The following is a 22,282-nucleotide window of genomic DNA, read 5'->3' as shown; positions in this document are numbered from 1 at the left end:
ATTTACCAGTGTAGCTCTATCCTTTAGCTGGGCATCCATTATGCTGCTTACTTGTGCAGACAGTAAACGGTTTGTCTCCTGCTATACAGCAGTAGCTTGCACCAAAGCTTTCACCAGCTCCTCCATTTTGTAAAACATCTCCTCTTAGAAGAAACAGGTAACACCAAGGCAGGTATATGTCTTCAAAGGCACAGTGTCATTTTTATTTTCAACAGTTTAAAGCAAAAGTGTTCTTAGTGCAGCTTGCAGAAAACTTTTATACCCACAGACCATATTTGTGCAATGCCTGTATTCTCCACCATATTGTAATCCAGCACCCACTCCTGGTGCCAGGTTTCAAGGAAATAGTACGGTCCTCTAGGGTATAAACAACACAGCCTTGATAAATTTAAACAGTCAGTTTGATTTTAACTGTGCAAGTGCAGATAACAGCAATGTGTGTTTATAGCAGTTTAACACACTTAATACTATAAACAAAAGCCTAGCTCATTTTGAGCTCTTACTAATATAAGTTTATATCCCTTACTGAATCAAGGTATACTAAACTAAACAAAACATGCTGTTTTTAGCAAACTCACTTTTTATCACCTTTTCTCAGTTCAGCTGCAAAGTGTCTCTCTCCAAGTCAGAAACACTCTGGAAACTCTCTCTCTCCACTTAGCAGCTGGAGAATACATTAAGCTCCTTTGATTAAACACAGGTGAGGAAAAATACCTTCCTGATTGCTCACTCTCAGCTATGTGCAAACTGAGGATTGAAACACTGGCCCGCCCCAACCCAGGGACCCAAAAACACAGAAGCTTAATTCCTAGCCACATTTTATACAATACATTTCCCTGGGGTTTAAAAACTGAATGCACAATTCAACATAGTAGGAGAAATATAAACCTGGTCACTCACAATTCCCTGTTGAAGAAGTGTTGTCAGTATTGTTAGATCCCTCAAACAATTCTAGAAAGGTAAACTTTAGCCTTACAGCTGTTTATCTAGCTATGCAGGAGTCTTTATGTGAAGAAGAGACATCTACATTATAATACAATTATCAAAAAAGCTTTAAAAGATTTTGCAAGATTTCTCTTTGTGCCAGCGAGTTTCTGATTATCAGGCCCTTAGAAAGCAGACTTGAATAGAGAGGGTGAGTCTATATGGAATACACCTCGCAGTTAGACAAAACAAATGGTCTTGCATGACAGTGGAAAAGGATGGAATTATTGGCAGCAACAGCATGATACTTGGTGGGCTGTTGGTGGCTTGTGGTAAGTGCATTTGAGAGTTGCTGCATTCTGTATGCTTATACTCAGGTTCTTGTTTATTAAATATAATTTCTTTTGTAAAATGATGATGGGCCAGAGTCCTTCATAACATATATGAAATATTTCATGCCACTAGGAAAAGTTCAAGAAACCATACAAGAGCTTTAAAACCCTCCCACCCCACATCTCTCTCCTAGTTTTGTTCTTGGCCTCGTAGGAGATGGTTGAGAATAGAGGTTATTCCAGTTACTTTCTTATGGATTATAAATTTGGAGCTCAGACACATGTGAGACCCTGGGTAGTATCATTTACAAAGAAGAATGAAAGAAAAGACTCTTCACAGCAGCTGAATTATACAGGGATACAGGAATACCCTATTATGTGCACAGTTTTTCCCTAAAAGGACTTCAGCCATAAATACCCCAGGCATTGCATGGACATGTCCCTAGCCTTCCCCTGAGGGACTCCAGTATGTCCTACTGCAATCCTCTGCAGTATTCGATACCTGCACTGGATGGGCTCTCTACTGGATACTGCTACACCTGCATTAACATTGACATGCCTGGTAAGCCAAGGGAGGGATGCTGCATAAGGTAAGTGCCTTTACACAGCACAGACACAGTCCAGGGGCTATTTGTAGGTACTCTGACACGGTACACCATAGCCAGGGGACTTAACCTGCTCCCCTTATGACACATTTTTCTCCATATCCCTAACAATTCTTCTAGCATTGGGAACATTATTAGAGAAGCCTTTGAGCCTGTTTAAAACTTTGGCAGCTTTAGGAGTTTTTATTTGAGCACTTTTAAGGAATATGTTTATGGCCCTTTAAGAGAATCGGCAATAGCTTAGTGCATGATGCAGTTCAGTAGTGCAGGCTCTGGCTAGGCTGGGGAACACATTTTGACAGTGTTTATATGCCTACTATGCCTGGTGCAATATATTTTATTCTCAAACAGCGAAAAGTATTTTTTCATTATACAAAGACACCAGCTTTGCTACTGGCTGTAGCTCCACCCCCTCAGTGTTTCCAGGCATTTCTCTGTGACTAGATTTCAACTACAACAGTTGAGGCCTACTTCTAAACCCAGGAAAGGGGTGAGTACCCATATGGGCACTGCCAGGGGGCATCTTATTATTATTTCTGGGGGATATAAAACTGATTACATTGGGAGATTGTGCAAGTGTCTGAGGGAGTATTTTATAGTATAGAGATTCTCTACCAGGTTTTCTATGTAATGTTTATTATATAATGTGTCTTCGTATACTGTTATATAAGAACACATAGATACCCCTCTATATACATATAAATGTGTATTTTGCAAATATTTTAAATATGGCAGATCATACAAATATGTAAGAATTGTATACCTGAATTTTTGCATACTTATCAGCCACAATGTTGAGAGGGAATTCTACCTGTACTTGACAATCATGAGGAAAACAACTGTTTTACTCCTAAAGCTAAAAATAAAATATACACAATAGTGACTGTTTGTTTTATGGCTGTCTCCAAACTAAGTAAGCGTAAGCGTAAATTTGGGCTTTTTAACTCTGTCATCTGAGTTAAATGTGCAAAATATTTATTATGCTGATAACCTAAGGTTCAGAATTGATAACATCCTCTCTAAAGGTTTTTCTTTTTATAAAGACCTAGGCAGCTGTACACCATAGCACATTCTTATGTGATCTGCAGTGTACCCAATTTATTATAATATGTGCAATTATATACGGTACTAACCATACATATGGTGTCATTACCGTTTATTATTACTATCTGCGCTACTAATACTTATTTATAAGTAATTTAAGCATTGTACTCCCATCACTGCCAGGGGATATAAACAGATAGTTTATTTATGCCAATCTGAATTTTTATACTGTTTAATCATGCAGATTCTGTACACTATTCTGTTAAACAGATAATACATTTTATGTAGGTAGAACTCCTATCTCTGTGGATGCAAGACATTACATGTCCTATGCTATTAATGTACACAATCTATAGTATATACCCCTCTAGGTATATACCTTTCATTCATGGCACTCTGCATGTTTATTTCCTATTGCAGTTTACAGGATTTGCCTGTATTTTTATATTGATCATGACTATTTTAGCTATATGTAGAGATCCTTTAGAGATAAGATCTATTGGTATCTCTTTATACCTATTTAATGTGTAATTTATATACACTAATGTTCTTTCATGCAAATACTGGACATTGGTCATGAATATTTTCACTTTTTGTAAAGATCCTTTAGAGATAAGATCAATTGGTATTGGTATTTATTGTATTACATTGTATGAGTGATTAATATGTATGCACATACTTTTATCATGCAGACACTGAACATTAATTATTAATATTTTCATTTACTATGCACTTTTGTATATTTACTTTGTGAGTAAACACAGTTGCTCTATGTGTGCTGTTCTTTTTGTCAGGAAGGCCACATAACAGTCTAACTATGTGCAAATACTTAAGTTGGTACATCTATACTACATCTGATGTTTATGTCATGTACAGATTTTTAAACTTTGTATTAACTTCTGAATAAGTTTCTACATTTCAGGTTCTACCCTGAAAATAGTTCAGATATCCGGACTGATTCTGTTATCCTTTAAACGACTGAGTGTTTTTGTTCTCTATGAAGCAGAGTCCCTCTGATTGACCAGCGGTCCTTTCTAAATGTAGTCTATGATCTTTAAGGGCTCCATGTACTAAGCCGTCAATTCATCCGTCATTTTAGACGCGGATAAACTCGCCGTTACTCGCCACGGGCGAAATGGTGTCCGCTGTCACTATGTACTAATAATCCCCCAATAAATAGACAAGTCTAGCCCGCCGCGAGCAGTGGCGGATTATTGATAAATTTGACGCCTCGCTCGCCGCGACTAAGCTGATGTACTTAACTTTCAGTTGAATTGTCTGGCCAATTATTAACACGTGACATGCAAGGTGTCACGAACATCATAGTAGTCGCGGGAATAGAATTTTGCTCCTATAAAAGTTCAACTTATCTAAACAACTTTATTATTGTTCAAAATTTTTTGAAGAGTGATAACAGAGCGTTATTTTTGTAATATTTATTTACAATTTGGATATGGCTTCATCTGGATCTGATAATATATAAATATTAATATAAAAATAATTATAAAGATTGACAACTATACAATACAAATTTAAAATATAGATTACTCTTTAATTACAGTCGACAAATTTGGCGCAATTTATGTACATGGAAATGAGAGACAAATTAGACGCCAGTTATGCTGTACAATGCTGATATTACTGCCTTTTATATACGTCTAGACTGGCGTCTAGATTGACTTTCCTATTGTTTTGTACCTTGCCCGCCACCTAAAAGGTGGCGAGGCAAAAATAACGAGGTGGGAGCGGAAATTGTAGCGAGCGGACAAATAGATTTTTTAGTACATTCGTTTTTGGCGAGGTGGTGGTCAAATGTGTCTAATTACAGTGAAAAATGGAGAGGTAGCGAGGTTTGGCGGATAAGTACGCTCACAATTTTAAAGATGCGAGTTTGAACATAGTTGACGACTTTGTACATATCAGTTTGCGAGTTTTGACGCGAGATTTGTTGCGGGTAGCTCGCTGACTGCTTAGTACATGGAGCCCTAAGAGTGGCAACATTTACAAAAGGATTTGGGGGATATGGTCATATTTAATCCTAGTACCTGTGTAATTTCAGAGTCAAGAGATGTTAACCCCAATCTGTTTTTATCCAAGGGATTTAAAGTCCTACCCTGGATTTCATATCCCTGAACATATTGGTCTCAGTTCCCTCTTGTATAATGGGAACATCCCTTACAGTCTTTTTCTCTTAATCAAGGGTCAGTTTATGACTACTATTGACCTCTAGGATTCTTATCTGAACTTCCCTATACATAGGGATTATTTTCAATTCCTGAGGTTTTGTATATCTGCGAAACTCTGGCAGTTTGCCACTTTGTGTGGGATACACATTTGCCAGTAATCAGAATCAGGTAATTTCAGTTGCTCCTAATCTGGCTGATATCTAGTGCAATCTTATTTTCTGTCAACAACTGTTGCTCTTACTCTCAAACCTCTAACTTTCAAGAAAATATTTGGAGTATCAATGTACCTATAGCTCCTTATATCCTGCTATGAGGGTAGCATTTACAGGAGTAATAATAAACTCAATCCTTATGCATCTATTTTCCTGACATAACCTTGCATCCATTATTAAGATTCAGAGGGTGTGTCTCTTCCTACAATGAGCTCTATCCATTGGTAGCTCAGTGCATTGAGGAGGTGGGTCTTTGGTTGCGGCTTCACTCACAGTTTCTTTAGCCCTCTATTCACTCAAGACCCCTTTAATGGTTAAGCTACATTAGTAGTTAATGAATTATCTACATTTGGCACACAGATTGCTTTGGATTTCTCCATTAGTCAATCTTTTTCATAAAGACACAAAGTCTGTCTTTGTCCCTTGGGACATCTTTCCTTCGCTAGTCTTAGTCTATTATACCAACAAAGTCTGGTCTCTCAGGGTGGGGTGGTCGGTCGTGGTTTACTCAAAGATTCCAAGAAGTTTGGTATTAACTTAAGGCAAGGTTACCAATCAACATTCCGAAACTTTGAGCGATCTTTGGGCTAGTTCTTTTGGGCTAGAGTTCTCTCTCTATAGGACATTTTTGATTGCTTATTGATCCAACGGGCTTACAGGACATAGTTCTTATAGCCTCTCACTTATATCTCACACTTCCAAACTATTGTGCAAGATCAAAAGATCTCATTTTGCTTTTCATATCTCTTTTCTACTGAGACAGACTCTGTTGTCATTTTGCTTTTCATATCTCTTTTCCTCTGAGACAGACTCTGTTGTCTCAAGGTTTTCTTTTCTATCAAGATCTCTAATCTCTAATTTAATGGCAATGAGTTTGAATGCATAATTTTGGAACATAGAGATTTATTTGATTCAGTCATTGAATCTTTGATGCAGGCCAAAAAGCATGTAAAACAAAAGATTTAACACAAGATTGGAAGACATACTTTAAATGGTGTCCTTCCAGAGTTTTTTCTTGGTAGCCTTTAAAATTCCTAGAATCCTTTAGTTTTCAGGATACCCTGGTCAAGGGTTTGTCCGTTGCTTTCTGCCTTATCTCTTTTTCATATAAAGTTAGCTAAATTTCCTGGGGTTCAGACTTTTGTTCAGACGTTAGCTAGAATTAGGCCACTGATGGAACAAATTTCTCCACCATGGTATTTGAACTTTTCTATATATTACAAGGTTTATGCATTGCATTGCATAAATAGTTTCTAAATCATTAACCTTGTCTTTCATTTTACATTTCTCACTATTACAAAGTGAAGGCTATACTAAATATGCATTTCTTCCTAAAGGAAAATCCAATCAAGAGATGGCTGTTCCTTCATTGTGTTCATATCCTGTTAACTTTAGGTAGTGTATATTACATAATCTGAATATAGAAAACACTTTGGAAGTTCTATCTGTAGGCAACTATAGATTTCAGTCAAACTTATAGATTGTTCTTTCACTACTAAATCTACTAAGGGGCAAAAAGCTTCTAAGGTAGCGTTTGCCTCTTAACTCATAATAAGGAATTCAAGACTTTCTTGATGGTTGGAAGGTCACCTTTCTAAGAGCATTACTACTCTTTCTTCAAGAGCAATTGCAACATTGTTGGGTTTTGAAAGATTATACATCTTTGGAGCAGATTTCCAAAGCTGCAACCAGTGGCGACTCTAGGAACAATGTATAGAGGGGGTACATGGATACCACAATCAAAACTGGGGGGGCACTTATTATTTTCACCACTAAACTATACATTGTTATAAAAACACTCCCAGATGGGCTATATAAATTGTCTACAAAATATTTATGCAAAGAAAAGTCTAGTGTACAATGTCCCTTTAATTCTATTAGCTTTGACCTAACTATATATCTCCAGTGTTTCTATAGGTCCCAGAAGTTTAAGTAGGGTGCTGAAGCCTTTGCAACTGCATGTGCTTCAAACTTTAGTAGGAGCACTCTGGGACTAAAAAGTGTCAAGTGTATTGGCTAAGCTTCTTTATGATTTTAATTATTTTTTAATGTAATTGTCTAAGTAAATTTTTACCCTGGTGCTTCCGCTTGGTTTTAAGATTTGAAGAGCCATGCATGCAATTTCTAGTTAGTCCCAAACTGTATGTATACAAATATACACACACACACACATATATATAACTAGGGACTAGTAACTGCAAGTGAGAGTGAGAGCTTACCCTTAATAAAATATATATATATTTCTATATATATATGCTATATATATATATATATATATATATATAGCAAAAGAGCAAAATTAATTTTTATTTTTATCACGTTCGTAAAAATATACTAAAGTAAAATATTCCTGCTTAAAATTAACATAAACTGTTGAAATAAAAGTAACCACATAGGCCTCATGTTTTCCAAAAACATCTGCCATATTTAGAACAGAGACTGTACATATCCCATTCTATACTATTCACAAAGAGATAGTAATTCACAGAAAACGTATTATGTATGGCACACATATGAAAGGAACACATATATATTTACTATATATACATACACACATGAATACTGTACAATTATTTTATGTTTAACACACCTTAATCTGCATCAAAGTTGGTGAACCAATCCACACGTCATAAGGAGATATGCTTGGGTGGCAGTAATTTTTTTTTATAAGTGTGAGGATATTTTGCTTGAATATTATACATACTGTATATATATATATATATATATATATATATATATATATATATACACACACCTATATATACATATATATATATATATATATATATATATATATATACACATACATACACACACATACCTATATATATATAGATATATAGATACATAGATATAGATACATGTATATGTACATACACACACACATTCTGAAAGAAAATAATTTATCAGGTAAGCATAAATCTGGTTCTCCTTTCAATATTATATTATATACACAGCTATTTGTATTATTATATGTACCATTTTATACCTGTTTTTTTTTTTTGTTTCTTTGTTTTGAAAAATAATTAAAATAATTAGGCATCTTCAGATTATTTGTTTAGTACCTATTTTCTAGGTTACAAAAGCCTGTGTCACCTCTGGGAGGTTCCCAGTTGGTTTGTTTGAAAGTATGCATTGTGTGGGTGCTGGTTTAGAGTCCCAGGAAGGGGAGACCTTGTTGTGGTCCTGGGCTTGATCCTTTGGCGCCAAATGTAACTGACTTCCCCCAGTTTTGCTTTTAAACATTACTGTGAATCTGCTGGTGAGTGCAAGGTTTTCTGTGTGTTGTGTGTGTGTATATATATATATATATATATATATATATATATATATATATATATATATTCTGTTTGCTAACATCTTAATGTTTGTTTTACAGAGAAGCTGTCAGCAATTTTCTCACAGCTCTAAGTCTCCAAAGAAAAAGCAGGAATCTTCAACAAGTCAACCCTCCTGTGATCTCTGGGAACATCTGGGCAGCACTTAGAATAGCACTATCTATGATGGACCAACCTGAGCTATTCCATGCTGCAAATGTGGGAGACTTGGATGTTCTCTTGAGAGCTTTCAATATAGACCATTGAAGCAATGCTTAAATAGACCGTTTTATGGAAAAAACTGTTTTTACCACATATGGAAAATGGACAAAGTATTTAATACTTCCAATAGAATTACAATATTTGGCACCTCCAAAGACTGCTACTTATATATGAAAGAAAAAAAGCACAATATATTAATAATAACATATTATTTGACTGAAACATCTTTTATTGGGCTTGAAGAGTTTAATTTCTACTATGTAAATAACAACATTATTCTTTAGTACGGGGATTGGTGTGCAAGATTTGCAAGCTTTTCAGCTGAAGATTCATCCAGGCATATGGAATACCTCTTCGCTTGGTGAGATGTCAGCTGCCTTTTGAAGGTGCTTCAAACCCAAAAGTTGTCACTATAATCACCTCAAAAACATAGACATAGAATTCTAAGTGCATGAAGAACTATCTAACTCTTAAAGAAATTACTCTAAGTCCTTAACAAATATTAGTAGTTATGGAATAGTTTTACTAGTTATTTTTCTAAACCTTTTGCTGGTGTATAGGAATATTAATATCTTCCACTACATATTTCCACCTTTACTGTGATTCTTGTAAGGACACCACAAGCATAAATCATGGGCCAGTGGTGTTTTTGACTGGCTATAACTTTCCTTCCCTTTACTTAGAGGGGGATAACTGCCAGCATTCTTCTTAAAGGAGTCAGCTAGGAATATACACGCAGTAAGTTGCACTAATTTCTGAGACTATATCGCTTGTAAGTGTGATTATACACATGCATTTTAGCCTTTTTTATTTATGCAAATTCTTTTTCTTTAGGTAGCATCAAAGAATTAAAAATGTGGCCAAGTTGGCATAAAGGACCAAATACTATATTTTACTTCAATGTTTTGTATACACAAATATAATTCATAAATAAATATTTGTTATTTGATTTGGGAAAAACATAGCTAAAGTTAGGAGTATTTTTTACCTATAGAATGCTTCTAGACATTGTTTAGCATGGAAGATTACAGTTCTATATATATGAAAATATATAAAGGGTTAAAAAAAACAAATGCAGTTTTACTATTAACCTGCGATACAGGAATGAAAATTATCATAGCTTATTTGATCACTGCCAAAAAAAAAATATATATATATATATATACAAGTGACAATCACTTATTAAATAATTTCAAACATTTTTTTCCCTAATTCAGCACAATTAGAAATAGGGTTACAAATGAATTTCCATTTATTTTAATGCAGTTTATTCTTGTAGTTCGTCATTATCTGTTCCTGCTGTTGTTTTGCATGCGATCATGCAATGGTTACAATTTCTTTAACTGTTGTGTCATTCATATAACTTTTTTTACTGCCATCATCTTCACAACTTTATAAACAGAGATTACAATATTTCTGCTTCAAAATAATCGCCCAACATAGTTTTCCTATCTATTCACACAGCAGCACCATCTCTCAGCCATATTTCAATCAAGATTTGTTTTGATCAATGGGCACAGACAATTCTTCTCTAAAGCTTCAACACTTCTTTTTATCAGGCCTCCCCCTTCCTGTCCTACTCTCCTGATTATCTCTTCTCTGCGGTGTGAAATGTGATTGCTTTCTCTGTCTTAAAAATAACTCTCATTTTGATTGCTCCTCTCTTCATAATTGCCAGTATATTTACCATTTCCCTTTTTGCCGAGTTCAGTCTGATATAAGCGTCCTTGATCACAAAAACAGAGACAAATATATTCACAGGAATATTACTCATTTGTAATATCTGTGCTATTTGAAAAAGAGTTCATAATCTTTGCACAGATTATAGTTTGTTAAAGAGACAGTCTAGGCCAAAATAAACTTTCATGATTCAGATAGAGCATGTCATTTTAAACAATTTTCCAATTTACTTTTATCACCAATTTTGCTTTGTTCTCTTAGTATTCTTAGTTGAAAGCTTAACCTAGGAGGTTCATATGCTAATTTTTTAGACCTTGAAGCCCACCTCAGATTGCATTTTAACAGTTTTTCACCACTAGAGGGTGTTAGTTCACATATTTCATATAGATAACACTGTGCTCGTGCACGTGAAGTAATCTGGGAGCTGGCACTGATTGGCTAGACTGCAAGTCTGTCAAAAGAACTGAAAAAAGGGGCAGTTTGCAGAGGCTTAGATACAAGATAATCACAGAGGTTAAAAGTGTATTAATATAACTGTGTTGGTTATGCAAAACTGGGAAATGGGTAATAAAGGGATTATCTATCTTTTAAAACAATAAAAATTCAGTGTAGACTGTCCCTTTAAGTAATAATTTAAAGAACAAAAATTCTGAAAAACAATTTTTTTAAAGGTTGTACTATATATGTTTACAATGATAGCTTCTGAAGTTTGTCCAATAATATAGATTTAAAACAAATTGCTCTTCCATGACCCAGTCATATCAGTAAATGACAACACATACTACACATTTTTAACAATAGTAATGCTATTTAATAGAAATATTTTAAGTGTTCATCCAGTTGAAGGGAGATTACAGTCAAAATGTAAGTGCCCATATATGAATTGCATATTTGAATAATAACATATTTGCAATATACCTGTATTGGCAAAAATGCTTCTAGTAAAAGTTATCACCGTTTTAGTGTTAACATTTTTCCAAAATGCTTCTATCCAAAACTGAAATGCATCCATTTGGATTTTAGTTTTGGCTGGAATGTCCCTTTAATAAGCAACAACACCCTCCTATTTCTGGCCTGTTTTTTTAGTAAGCACCTACTGATGGGAAATATTTAATAGGGCATTTTTCAAACGGGTGAAAATTAAATAACACTAAATATAAAGTGTATATTATTATATCTCATATAATATATTAATATATGTTGAAGCTGTTTTATTATGTCCTTAAACAGTTTATGTCAGCAATACCAGCACAGTTAACTCTAGGGAATGAACAACAGGCTCATAGTTACTCCAGCTTCTGTATTATTTTAGGGAACAAATACACTAAAGAATAAAAAGAGATGAGTGAGCTTTAGTTAACTGGCTCCCTAGAATAATGTCTGAATTGGCAGAAGTTAGCGGCATAGTAGTTGAAGCATGGCATGTTGAACATGCTGGAAAATAAAAATGAATATATTCTCATTAAAGAGACATGAGACCCACATTTTTTATTTCGTGATTTAGAAAGAGCATGACATTTTAAACAACTTTCTAATTTACTTCTATTATCGAATTTGCTTCATTCTCTTGATATCCCTTGCTGAAAAGCATATCTAGATATGCTCAGTAGCTGCTTATTGGTTGCTGCACATAGAGGCCTCTTGTAATTGGCTCACACATGTGCATTGCTATTTCTTCAACAAAGAATATCTAAAGAATTGAGCAAATTAGATAATAGAAGTAAATTGGAAAGTTATTTAAAATTGCATGCCCTATCTGAATCATGAAAGTTACATTTTGACTAGACTGTGCCTTTAAGGGGTTTAGCTTAATGAGGAAAACATTTAATGTTTCTATTTAGAAAATATTTTAGCAATGCTATAAGCTCATGAGTATTGCTTGACATACAGGTATAGTCACAGGAAAAAAGGAAGATAGCAAAAGTAGGACATAACTGATATCATTCCTATACCATAGAGATGAGTAGTGAGAGACAGACAATATAACAACAAAGCAGAATACCTCTGTCATACATACAGATTAGACCCTAGTTTATATCTAACAATCACTTCTTAATCTCCCTTAATCTGAGCCTAATATGATCATCTAGTGGAATTTCTTAAAAGTGTTTAGTCATAATGTCAGCCATCTTCACTGCTGTTTGTCAGTACTGCATCTCCTCTTCTGGTTCAGATCTCAAAGTGTGTGGCTTTTGATGTCAATGGGATATGTGCTGCATAACCTTCATGCTTCTCTGGTTGTTGTTGGATGAGCGTTGGCTCTGGTATTCTTAAATTTGCCAGTAGCAGATGGAGCCTTTTTTCATGTTGCAAGCTGCTGAGATGTACTCTGCACCTGGCTCTTCTAATTACTCTCTTGACTGCAGTCCATTATCTTTTTAAAGGAGAGATCTCCTGGTATAGTATACCAACTGCAAATGTAATGTCAGGCTTACAGATCAAAGCTATATAGGATAACTCAACTCTTGCTATTCTGTTGAGATTGTTAGTTGACAAAGGCTAGCTCTCCTCAGACTATATAATGAGACATTCTATTGAGTCCATAATCTTCTGCCTTTGAGAGAGAGAAAGTAACTTACATTCTCCTCTTTCTCTGCTTGCATCCCAAAATGTCACTTTTGATTATCACATCTTTACTCAGATGTGCTGCAATCTCTGTAAAGCTTTGACTATGGATCCAAATGCCCTAATGTGTCTATAAGTTCTCCCAAACCAAAGTTCAAAGGAGATCCTGCTTGTTTTTTATGCCACTGGTGTGTATGTTATAACTGCCTCAGTCCACTACTGTGTGGCATATAGAATTCTGTAAGAATGCATCTGGACATTATTGTGTCCTGGACTGTATGTTATGGTGTTCAAATTGCATTTTTCTTTCTCTTCTGTGACATGTGCCACCTTAGTCTGTTAGTAGTGCTTGAAGCTTCCTGCAAAACTGCTTCTCAAACACTTCTGACATATGCCTTGAACTTCTATGCAGCTTCTTCCTTCCCCTCACTTGAATAGTCATCATTAAATTCGATTACATATATATTATTATTATTATTATTACTTTGGTTGGATTGGACCACATATATATTAGGGAATAAAGTGTTAGGTTTTGTTGAGTTCTTCTGGATGTGTTTAGGGAAAGAAAGTATTGTCCCCTTACCCATCAGTATACTTTCACATGCTTATTTTTCATGATATACTTTTCATACCTTTATATGTAACCCTCTTGCCAAGCGTTTTTTTTTTTTTTTTTTTTAGATGAGACATCACCTTAAGGCCTCTGTGAGCAAGTCTTGTATGACATTCATGGATACAGTTTGAACTATTTGTTAGTTGTGTCTGTCTTTTCTTCAAGTGTGGGAATTACAAAAGCACCATTATTTTCAAAGCTATATGCCCAGGAAAGTCTAAATATTTTTATAGTGCATTTATTGCAATTAAGGTCAATATTATACATACAGTTCAAGCACACTAGGCCCTCTGTCTTTTGCTCCAGTGCTGCTTCTGTGAAGCTAAATTAACAAAGCAATTGTGTGCATAAACCACCCTCTGGAAACGGACACAAAATGGTGCAAGGGAAAACAGGAGTTCATCCACTTCTCGATATTAATATAGATACATTTCTGGAGCTTGATACCCCTGGAGCGGCATTGCATACGCAGTTCACAAGAATTGCTTGAGCAATGATAAATGCCGAGAGCATACGCTGTCGGCATTTATCGATGTGCGGCGATATGATATGCTACATTGAATCATGTCCGCTAGCACTTTCTTAAACCGGCTTCATTATATACACCTGCTGGAAGCTGAAATTAGATTCTTTGCACATGTGAAATCTGGTGATGGTGATTATTAATAGTGCATATGCAACACTGATTTGATGTGCACTTAATTCACTTTTTAAAATAAGTATTGCTTTTTAAGCAGACTGGATAACATTAGCATCACTTTATTCTTATTATCAAATGTCTTGCCTAAAGAGTCTATGATCAAATAACTCTAATATCTAATTCAGATGTTTTATAGGACACTTCCATCAGGTTAAACAACCTTCTTGATATATACAGTTTCCCATTAAGGCTTCCAAATAACTCTCCCAAAGCATTCAAAAAGCTCCTTGGCTGTCTTCATGTGGCATAAATAATTAATCCTAATAAAAGTGGAGATCCCAGCATGGCCTTTTTTGTCCTACTTTCCTCTTTATATAATTTCCTCTTCATCTGTTTATAGGACACTCTATTCAAGGGATTCTTCTTCATACATTTATTGTACATGCATGACTTGTGTACTAAATAAATAGTGCATCTGAGGTCAAGTACAGCAGGCTCCAAAACATTCAAAGCTTCAGTGTATGTATCTATTTTATATTTCAGAATGCCTAATCTTTTTTATGATTTTTGCTAATGCATCAGCATGGAATGTTTTAGCAGGGAAAGGTTTCACATATATTTAATTTAACTGTTTTCCAAATATTGTAAGAGACACAGCCATGTGATAAACTCAGTGGAATTCCTTGATGAGGGGCTTTGATAGGAGGAACAGAAAGAGAGCAAAGGAAACATATACAGGTATACCTCACTTTACAGCGCTTCGCTAATACAGCGCTTTGTGCAGCTGAAGTTCAGCCTCCAAGGATTTTGAAACAGTGCTGTAATCATCGTGAGATTGCAAGAAAAATAACTGGCACCATTTTATTATGCTTAGTTCACTCTGTTTACATCATTACAGTGCAATCTGTGTCTCAGTGCTATAGTCTGGCAAATTGTACTACAGTAATTGTCACTATTTTACAGGTACAGTATTTATTGAATAGTAATTGAAAACTGTGCTGTGCTACTGTTAAACTAAACATAGCACTATTGCACCCCTAATATATGTTAGTTCAAGCATGTTTTCAAGTCTTTAAACACACTGGCAAGTGAAAAGAAAGCTAAAACTGCCTTGTTTCACTTTAAAGCGGTTTTCACTTTACAGCGGGGCTCCGGTCCCTAACCCGCTGTATGAGCGGGGTATACCTGTATACGTTTTTACCCGAATATATCCATTATACATACAGATTGGCCCTAGCGTTTATCTAACAATATCAACACAATTATTATTTTTTTACCACTGCACAAGATTACTTAGTAATAAGTGACAGAATGCTAAGACTAAACATTCACAAAAAATATAGAATCCAAAATAAAGTTTCCTTTGAGGACTATAGTAATTAATCAGCCACTGAGAAAACGGATACATTTTTCCACAATATATGCTCCAACCTGTACACCAATGTCACATGAGTGGGCTCTGTGTGTGATGCTCATGAAAATAGGTAAAGTTGTATGGACACAATGTTTGTGGCAGTAGGGAGCCGTGAAATTCTTTGGAGTATGTTGCCTAAAACTAACGGATTTATTTAGAAGAAGATATAAGACAATTCATAAGTGCAAATAATACAGTTCACTGCACTAAATCTTTCCTCCTTACAATTTCTAAATTATTCTGCACAGATGTGTACTGTCTACAAAATTACTACTTGCCAACGTGTTACTATTAAAATATCTGCATAGACAACAAATGCAATACATATCTAGTTTTAACACTGACATTTTTAAATCAACAATTTGATATCTGCAAGGCCATGTAACCCATAATGTGAAGGAAGACTCTCCCCTTATTATGTGCTGTTTCCTAGTTCAAACCATTTATGTCTCTGACCTTAGTGTCTAGTGGATTTAATAGTCACATTTTCAACAACCATATGACATATATAGTTATGTTACCCCTAATTTTAAAGACAAGAATCATCTCTTTCTTATTAGGGGTCTCCCATGTGTATGAATTTCATTTCAGCACCTTTCCCTTTTATTACTCTAAATCTATTATATAATGGGTTAGGAGGAAACTGTGTTCCTATTTCATATAAGTAGTCAATGGCTGAATAGTTAAGGTTTTTTTTTAATCTGAGAAGGATGCACAATTTTAGCCTGCTGTTTTCACACTGACTACATGAAATTCCTTTCTTTATAAGTTGTACAGTGGCTGCTTTAAAGTGAATGTAAATTTTGATGCTAAAGTGCCCAGTTTTTAAAAATTCTATTAAAAACAGGGGCACTTTAATTCGTCAAAATGTACATTTCACCCGTTGTGAAGAAATACTTACCTTTTAATCTTGACAGCTGCTCCAGCTTCCTTCGGTCGTTGTAAGCTTTTTCTGATGTCAGAAATGATGGATAGACCATCCTTTAATCACTGCTTCCCCCCGGGGGAATCAGTGTCTGATTCAATGCCGTAATTGGAGGAAGCCGGATTCATCATTTTAGACCCAGGAAGAGGCTTTGCGATAGGTGGAGCAAGCTGAAGCTGCTGTCAAGATTAAAAAATAAGGCCTAGATTTAGAGTTTGGCGTTAGCCGTGAAAACCAGCGTTAGAGGCTCCTAACGCTGGTTTTAGGCTACCGCCGTTATTTGGAGTCACTCAAAATAGGGTCTAACGCTCACTTTTCAGCCGCGACTTTTCCATACCACAGATCCCCTTACGTCAATTGCGTATCCTATCTTTTCAATGGGATCTTTCTAACTCCGGTATTTAGAGTCGTGTCTGAAGTGAGCGTTAGACATCTAACGACAAAACTCCAGCCGCAGGAAAAAAGTCAGTAGTTAAGAGCTTTCTGGGCTAACGCCGGTTTATAAAGCTCTTAACTACTGTACTCTAAAGTACACTAACACCCATAAACTACCTATGTACCCCTAAACCGAGGTCCCCCCACATCGCCGACACTCGAATAATTTTTTTTAACCCCTAATCTGCCGACCGCCACCTACGTTATCCTTATGTACCCCTAATCTGCTGCCCCTAACACTGCCGACCCCTATATTATATTTATTAACCCCTAATCTGCCCCCCACAATGTCGCCTCCACCTGCCTCCACTTATTAACCCCTAATCTGCCGAGCGGACCTGAGCGCTACTATAATAAAGTTATTAACCCCTAATCCGCCTCACTAACCCTATAATAAATAGTATTAACCCCTAATCTGCCCTCCCTAACATCGCCGACACCTAACATCAATTATTAACCCCTAATCTGCCGACCGGAGCTCACCGCTATTCTAATAAATGGATTAACCCCTAAAGCTAAGTCTAACCCTAACACTAACACCCCCCTAAGTTAAATATAATTTAAATCTAACGAAATTAATTAACTCTTATTAAATAAATTATTCCTATTTAAAGCTAAATACTTACCTGTAAAATAAATCCTAATATAGCTACAATATAAATTATAATTATATTGTAGCTATTTTAGGATTAATATTTATTTTACAGGTAACTTTGTATTTATTTTAACCAGGTACAATAGCTATTAAATAGTTAAGAACTATTTAATAGCTAAAATAGTTAAAATAATTACAAATTTACCTGTAAAAGAAATCCTAACCTAAGTTACAATTAAAACTAACACTATACTATCAATAAATTAATTAAATAAAATACCTACAATTACCTACAATTAACCTAACACTACACTATCAATAAATTAATTAAATAAACTACCTACAATTAACCTAACACTACACTATCAATAAATTAATTAAATAAACTGCCTACAATTAACCTAACACTACACTATCAATAAATTAAATACAATTCCTACAAATAAATACAAATAAATAAACTTGCTAAAGTACAAAAAATAAAAAAGAACTAAGTTACAAAAAATAAAAAAATATCTACAAACATAAGAAAAATATTACAACAATTTTAAACTAATTACACCTACTCTAAGCCCCCTAATAAAACAACAAAGCCCCCCAAAATAAAAAATGCCCTACCCTATTCTAAATTACTAAAGTTAAAAGCTCTTTTACCTTACCAGCCCTGAACAGGGCCCTTTGCGGGGCATGCCCCAAGAAGTTCAGCTCTTTTGCCTGTAAAAAAAAAAACATACAATACCCCCCCCCCCCAACATTACAACCCACCACCCACATACCCCTAATCTAACCCAAACCCCCCTTAAATAAACCTAACACTTAGCCCCTGAAGATCATCCTACCTTGTCTTCACCTCACCAGGTATCACCGATCCGTCCTGGCTCCAAAATCTTCATCCAACCCAAGCGGGGGTTGGCGATCCATCATCCGGTGCCTGAAGAGGTCCAGAAGAGGCTCCAAAGTCTTCATCCTATCCGGGAAGAAGAGGCGATCCGGACCGGCAACCATCTTGATCCAAGCGGCATCTTCTATCTTCATCCGATGACGACCGGCTCCATCCTGAAGACCTCCACCGCGGACCCATCTTCTTCCGGCGACGTCCAACTGCAGAATGACGGTTCCTTTAAGGGACGTCATCCAAGATGGCGTCCCTCGACTTCCGATTGGCTGATAGGATTCTATCAGCCAATCGGAATTAAGGTAGGAATATTCTGATTGGCTGATGGAATCAGCCAATCAGAATCAAGTTCAATCCGATTGGCTGATCCAATCAGCCAATCAGATTGAGCTCGCATTCTATTGGCTGTCCCGATCAGCCAATAGAATGCGAGCTCAATCTGATTGGCTGATTGGATCAGCCAATCGGATTGAACTTGATTCTGATTGGCTGATTCCATCAGCCAATCAGAATATTCCTACCTTAATTCCGATTGGCTGATAGAATCCTATCAGCCAATCGGAATTCGAGGGACGCCATCTTGGATGACGTCCCTTAAAGGAACCGTCATTCTGCAGTTGGACGTCGCCGGAAGAAGATGGGTCCGCGGTGGAGGTCTTCAGGATGGAGCCGGTCGTCATCGGATGAAGATAGAAGATGCCGCTTGGATCAAGATGGTTGCCGGTCCGGATCGCCTCTTCTTCCCGGATAGGATGAAGACTTTGGAGCCTCTTCTGGACCTCTTCAGGCACCGGATGATGGATCGCCAACCCCCGCTTGGGTTGGATGAAGATTTTGGAGCCAGGACGGATCGGTGATACCTGGTGAGGTGAAGACAAGGTAGGATGATCTTCAGGGGCTTAGTGTTAGGTTTATTTAAGGGGGGTTTGGGTTAGATTAGGGGTATGTGGGTGGTGGGTTGTAATGTTGGGGGGGGTATTGTATGTTTTTTTTTTACAGGCAAAAGAGCTGAACTTCTTGGGGCATGCCCCGCAAAGGGCCCTGTTCAGGGCTGGTAAGGTAAAAGAGCTTTTAACTTTAGTAATTTAGAATAGGGTAGGGCATTTTTTATTTTGGGGGGCTTTGTTGTTTTATTAGGGGGCTTAGAGTAGGTGTAATTAGTTTAAAATTGTTGTAATATTTTTCTTATGTTTGTAGATATTTCTTTATTTTTTGTAACTTAGTTCTTTTTTATTTTTTGTACTTTAGCAAGTTTATTTATTTGTATTTATTTGTAGGAATTGTATTTAATTAATTTATTGATAGTGTAGTGTTAGGTTAATTGTAGGTAGTTTATTTAATTAATTTATTGATAGTGTAGTGTTAGGTTAATTGTAGGTAATTGTAGGTATTTTATTTAATTAATTTATTGATAGTATAGTGTTAGTTTTAATTGTAACTTAGGTTAGGATTTCTTTTACAGGTAAATTTGTAATTATTTTAACTATTTTAGCTATTAAATAGTTCTTAACTATTTAATAGCTATTGTACCTGGTTAAAATAAATACAAAGTTACCTGTAAAATAAATATTAATCCTAAAATAGCTACAATATAATTATAATTTATATTGTAGCTATATTAGGATTTATTTTACAGGTAAGTATTTAGCTTTAAATAGGAATAATTTATTTAATAAGAGTTAATTAATTTCGTTAGATTTAAATTATATTTAACTTAGGGGGGTGTTAGTGTTAGGGTTAGATTTAGCTTTAGGGGTTAATCCATTTATTAGAATAGCGGTGAGCTCCGGTCGGCAGATTAGGGGTTAATAATTGAAGTTAGGTGTCGGTGATGTTAGGGAGGGCAGATTAGGGGTTAATACTATTTAATATAGGGTTAGTGAGGCGGATTAGGGGTTAATAACTTTATTATAGTAGCGCTCAGGTCCGGTCGGCAGATTAGGGGTTAATTATTGTAGGTAGGTGGAGGCGACGTTGTGGGGGGCAGATTAGGGGTTAATAAATATAATATAGGGGTCGGCGATGTTAGAGAACCAGATTAGGGGTACATAGGGATAATGTAAGTAGCGGCGGTTTACGGAGCAGCAGATTAGGGGTTAAAAATAATATGCAGGGGTCAGCGATAGCGGGGGCGGCAGATTAGGGGTTAATAAGTGTAAGGTTAGGGGTGTTTAGACTCGGGGTACATGTTAGAGTGTTAAGTGCAGACGTAGGAAGGGTTACCGCATAGCAAACAATGGGGCTGCGTTAGGAGCTGAACGCGGCTTTTTTGCAGGTGTTAGGTTTTTTTTCAGCTCAAACAGCCCCATTGTTTCCTATGGGAGAATCGTGCACGAGCACGTTTTTGAGGCTGGCCGCGTCCGTAAGCAACTCTGGTATCGAGAGTTGAAGCTGCGTTAAAAATGCTCTACGCTCCTTTTTTGGAGCCTAACGCAGCCTTTATGTGGACTCTCAATACCAGAGTTATTTTTATGGTGCGGCCAGAAAAAAGCCGGCGTTAGTTTTTCGGGTCGTTACCGACAAAACTCCAAATCTAGGCCTAAGTTTTTTTTTCTCACAAAAGGAGTGAAATGTAAATTTTGATGAATTAAAGTGCCCCTATTTTTAATCGAATTTTTAAAAACCGGTAACTTTATCATCAAAATTTACATTCACTTTAAGGTCACTTTTATTACCTAACCCCACAAGCTGCCTTCCCATACCTACTTATAGCTTACATAGTTGTATACCAGATGTAGAGCCCACAAAGAGACCATAGTACCTGGTGTGTACAAGCAAAGAGAGGCTTTTCCTGCTGAGCAAGATAATCTTTTGCAACAAATAGTCAGCAAAATTAAAATTATTATAAAAAGTAATTTAAAAATAATATTTTCTGATAACAACTTTTGAATCTTACATTAACACCTCCATAATCAATGGTGGAATGCAATGAATTCATTTAAAATACAATTTAAAAAAAATGCTACAGTTGGCTGACTAATCATACACAATGCTTAAGTCATAATGGCAAATTATAAAATGGCAATAACATTTATTAATAGTGCTTTCTGCTCTATTAGGTAATTATATGTCAGTATGAGTTTTCTTTAGAAATCTTTTTATATATTGCCCTGATACACAGAATATTTATATTGGATCTTGAATTAACTCCTGAGGAAATCACATGCCAAACTACTCTCTGCAGGACATGTTTTGGATAAATCAATTAGACGTCTAGCAGATGTAGAAAGAACAATGTATATGAAAGTTATAAAGTGTATACAATATAAAAGTGTGGGCAGCTACAATATAATATAAAAAAAACAGAGGATAAGAGTAGATACTACAGTAATACAGTCGACTGCAATATATATATATATATATATATATATATATATATATATATATATACAATAATAAAATAAATTAAAAGAATATAACTTTCTGGTATATTTAAACAGCTATTTATTGTATTTATTAATTTATGTATTTATTGCATGAAAAATAAAGCATTGTAAAAGAAAATAATCATATGTTCCCAAAGCAAAAGCATATTTTAGTTCCCCCAAACAAATAACACATTTTTTTTAAACAAACATAGCCAGATATTTATATATACACATTCCTATGATTATATTTATAAAGGTGCTGAAGGTAGCCTACTAGATGTACAGTGCGTTATTGTACAAGCTTATATTG

The 22,282-nt window shown here is 35.7% G+C and overlaps 1 protein-coding gene across 1 annotated transcript in view; it reads left to right on the top strand.

Annotated features, from left to right (window-relative positions):
• Positions 1-9,064, top strand: part of PEX5L (peroxisomal biogenesis factor 5 like) — a 693,590-nt gene extending 684,526 nt beyond the window's left edge. The window contains exon 14 of the mRNA XM_053710168.1: positions 8,683-9,064. Within this exon, the coding sequence (XP_053566143.1) occupies positions 8,683-8,887 (205 nt within the window). The 3' untranslated portion in view covers positions 8,888-9,064. The remainder of the gene's footprint in view (positions 1-8,682) is intronic.
• Positions 9,065-22,282: the final 13,218 nt, after the last annotated feature.

The sequence above is a fragment of the Bombina bombina genome, chromosome 4 (genome assembly GCF_027579735.1).
Source record: "Bombina bombina isolate aBomBom1 chromosome 4, aBomBom1.pri, whole genome shotgun sequence".
Lineage (NCBI taxonomy): Eukaryota > Metazoa > Chordata > Amphibia > Anura > Bombinatoridae > Bombina > Bombina bombina.
The sequence above is the reverse complement of the archived record's forward strand: the minus strand, read 5'-3'. Positions and strand labels throughout refer to the sequence as shown.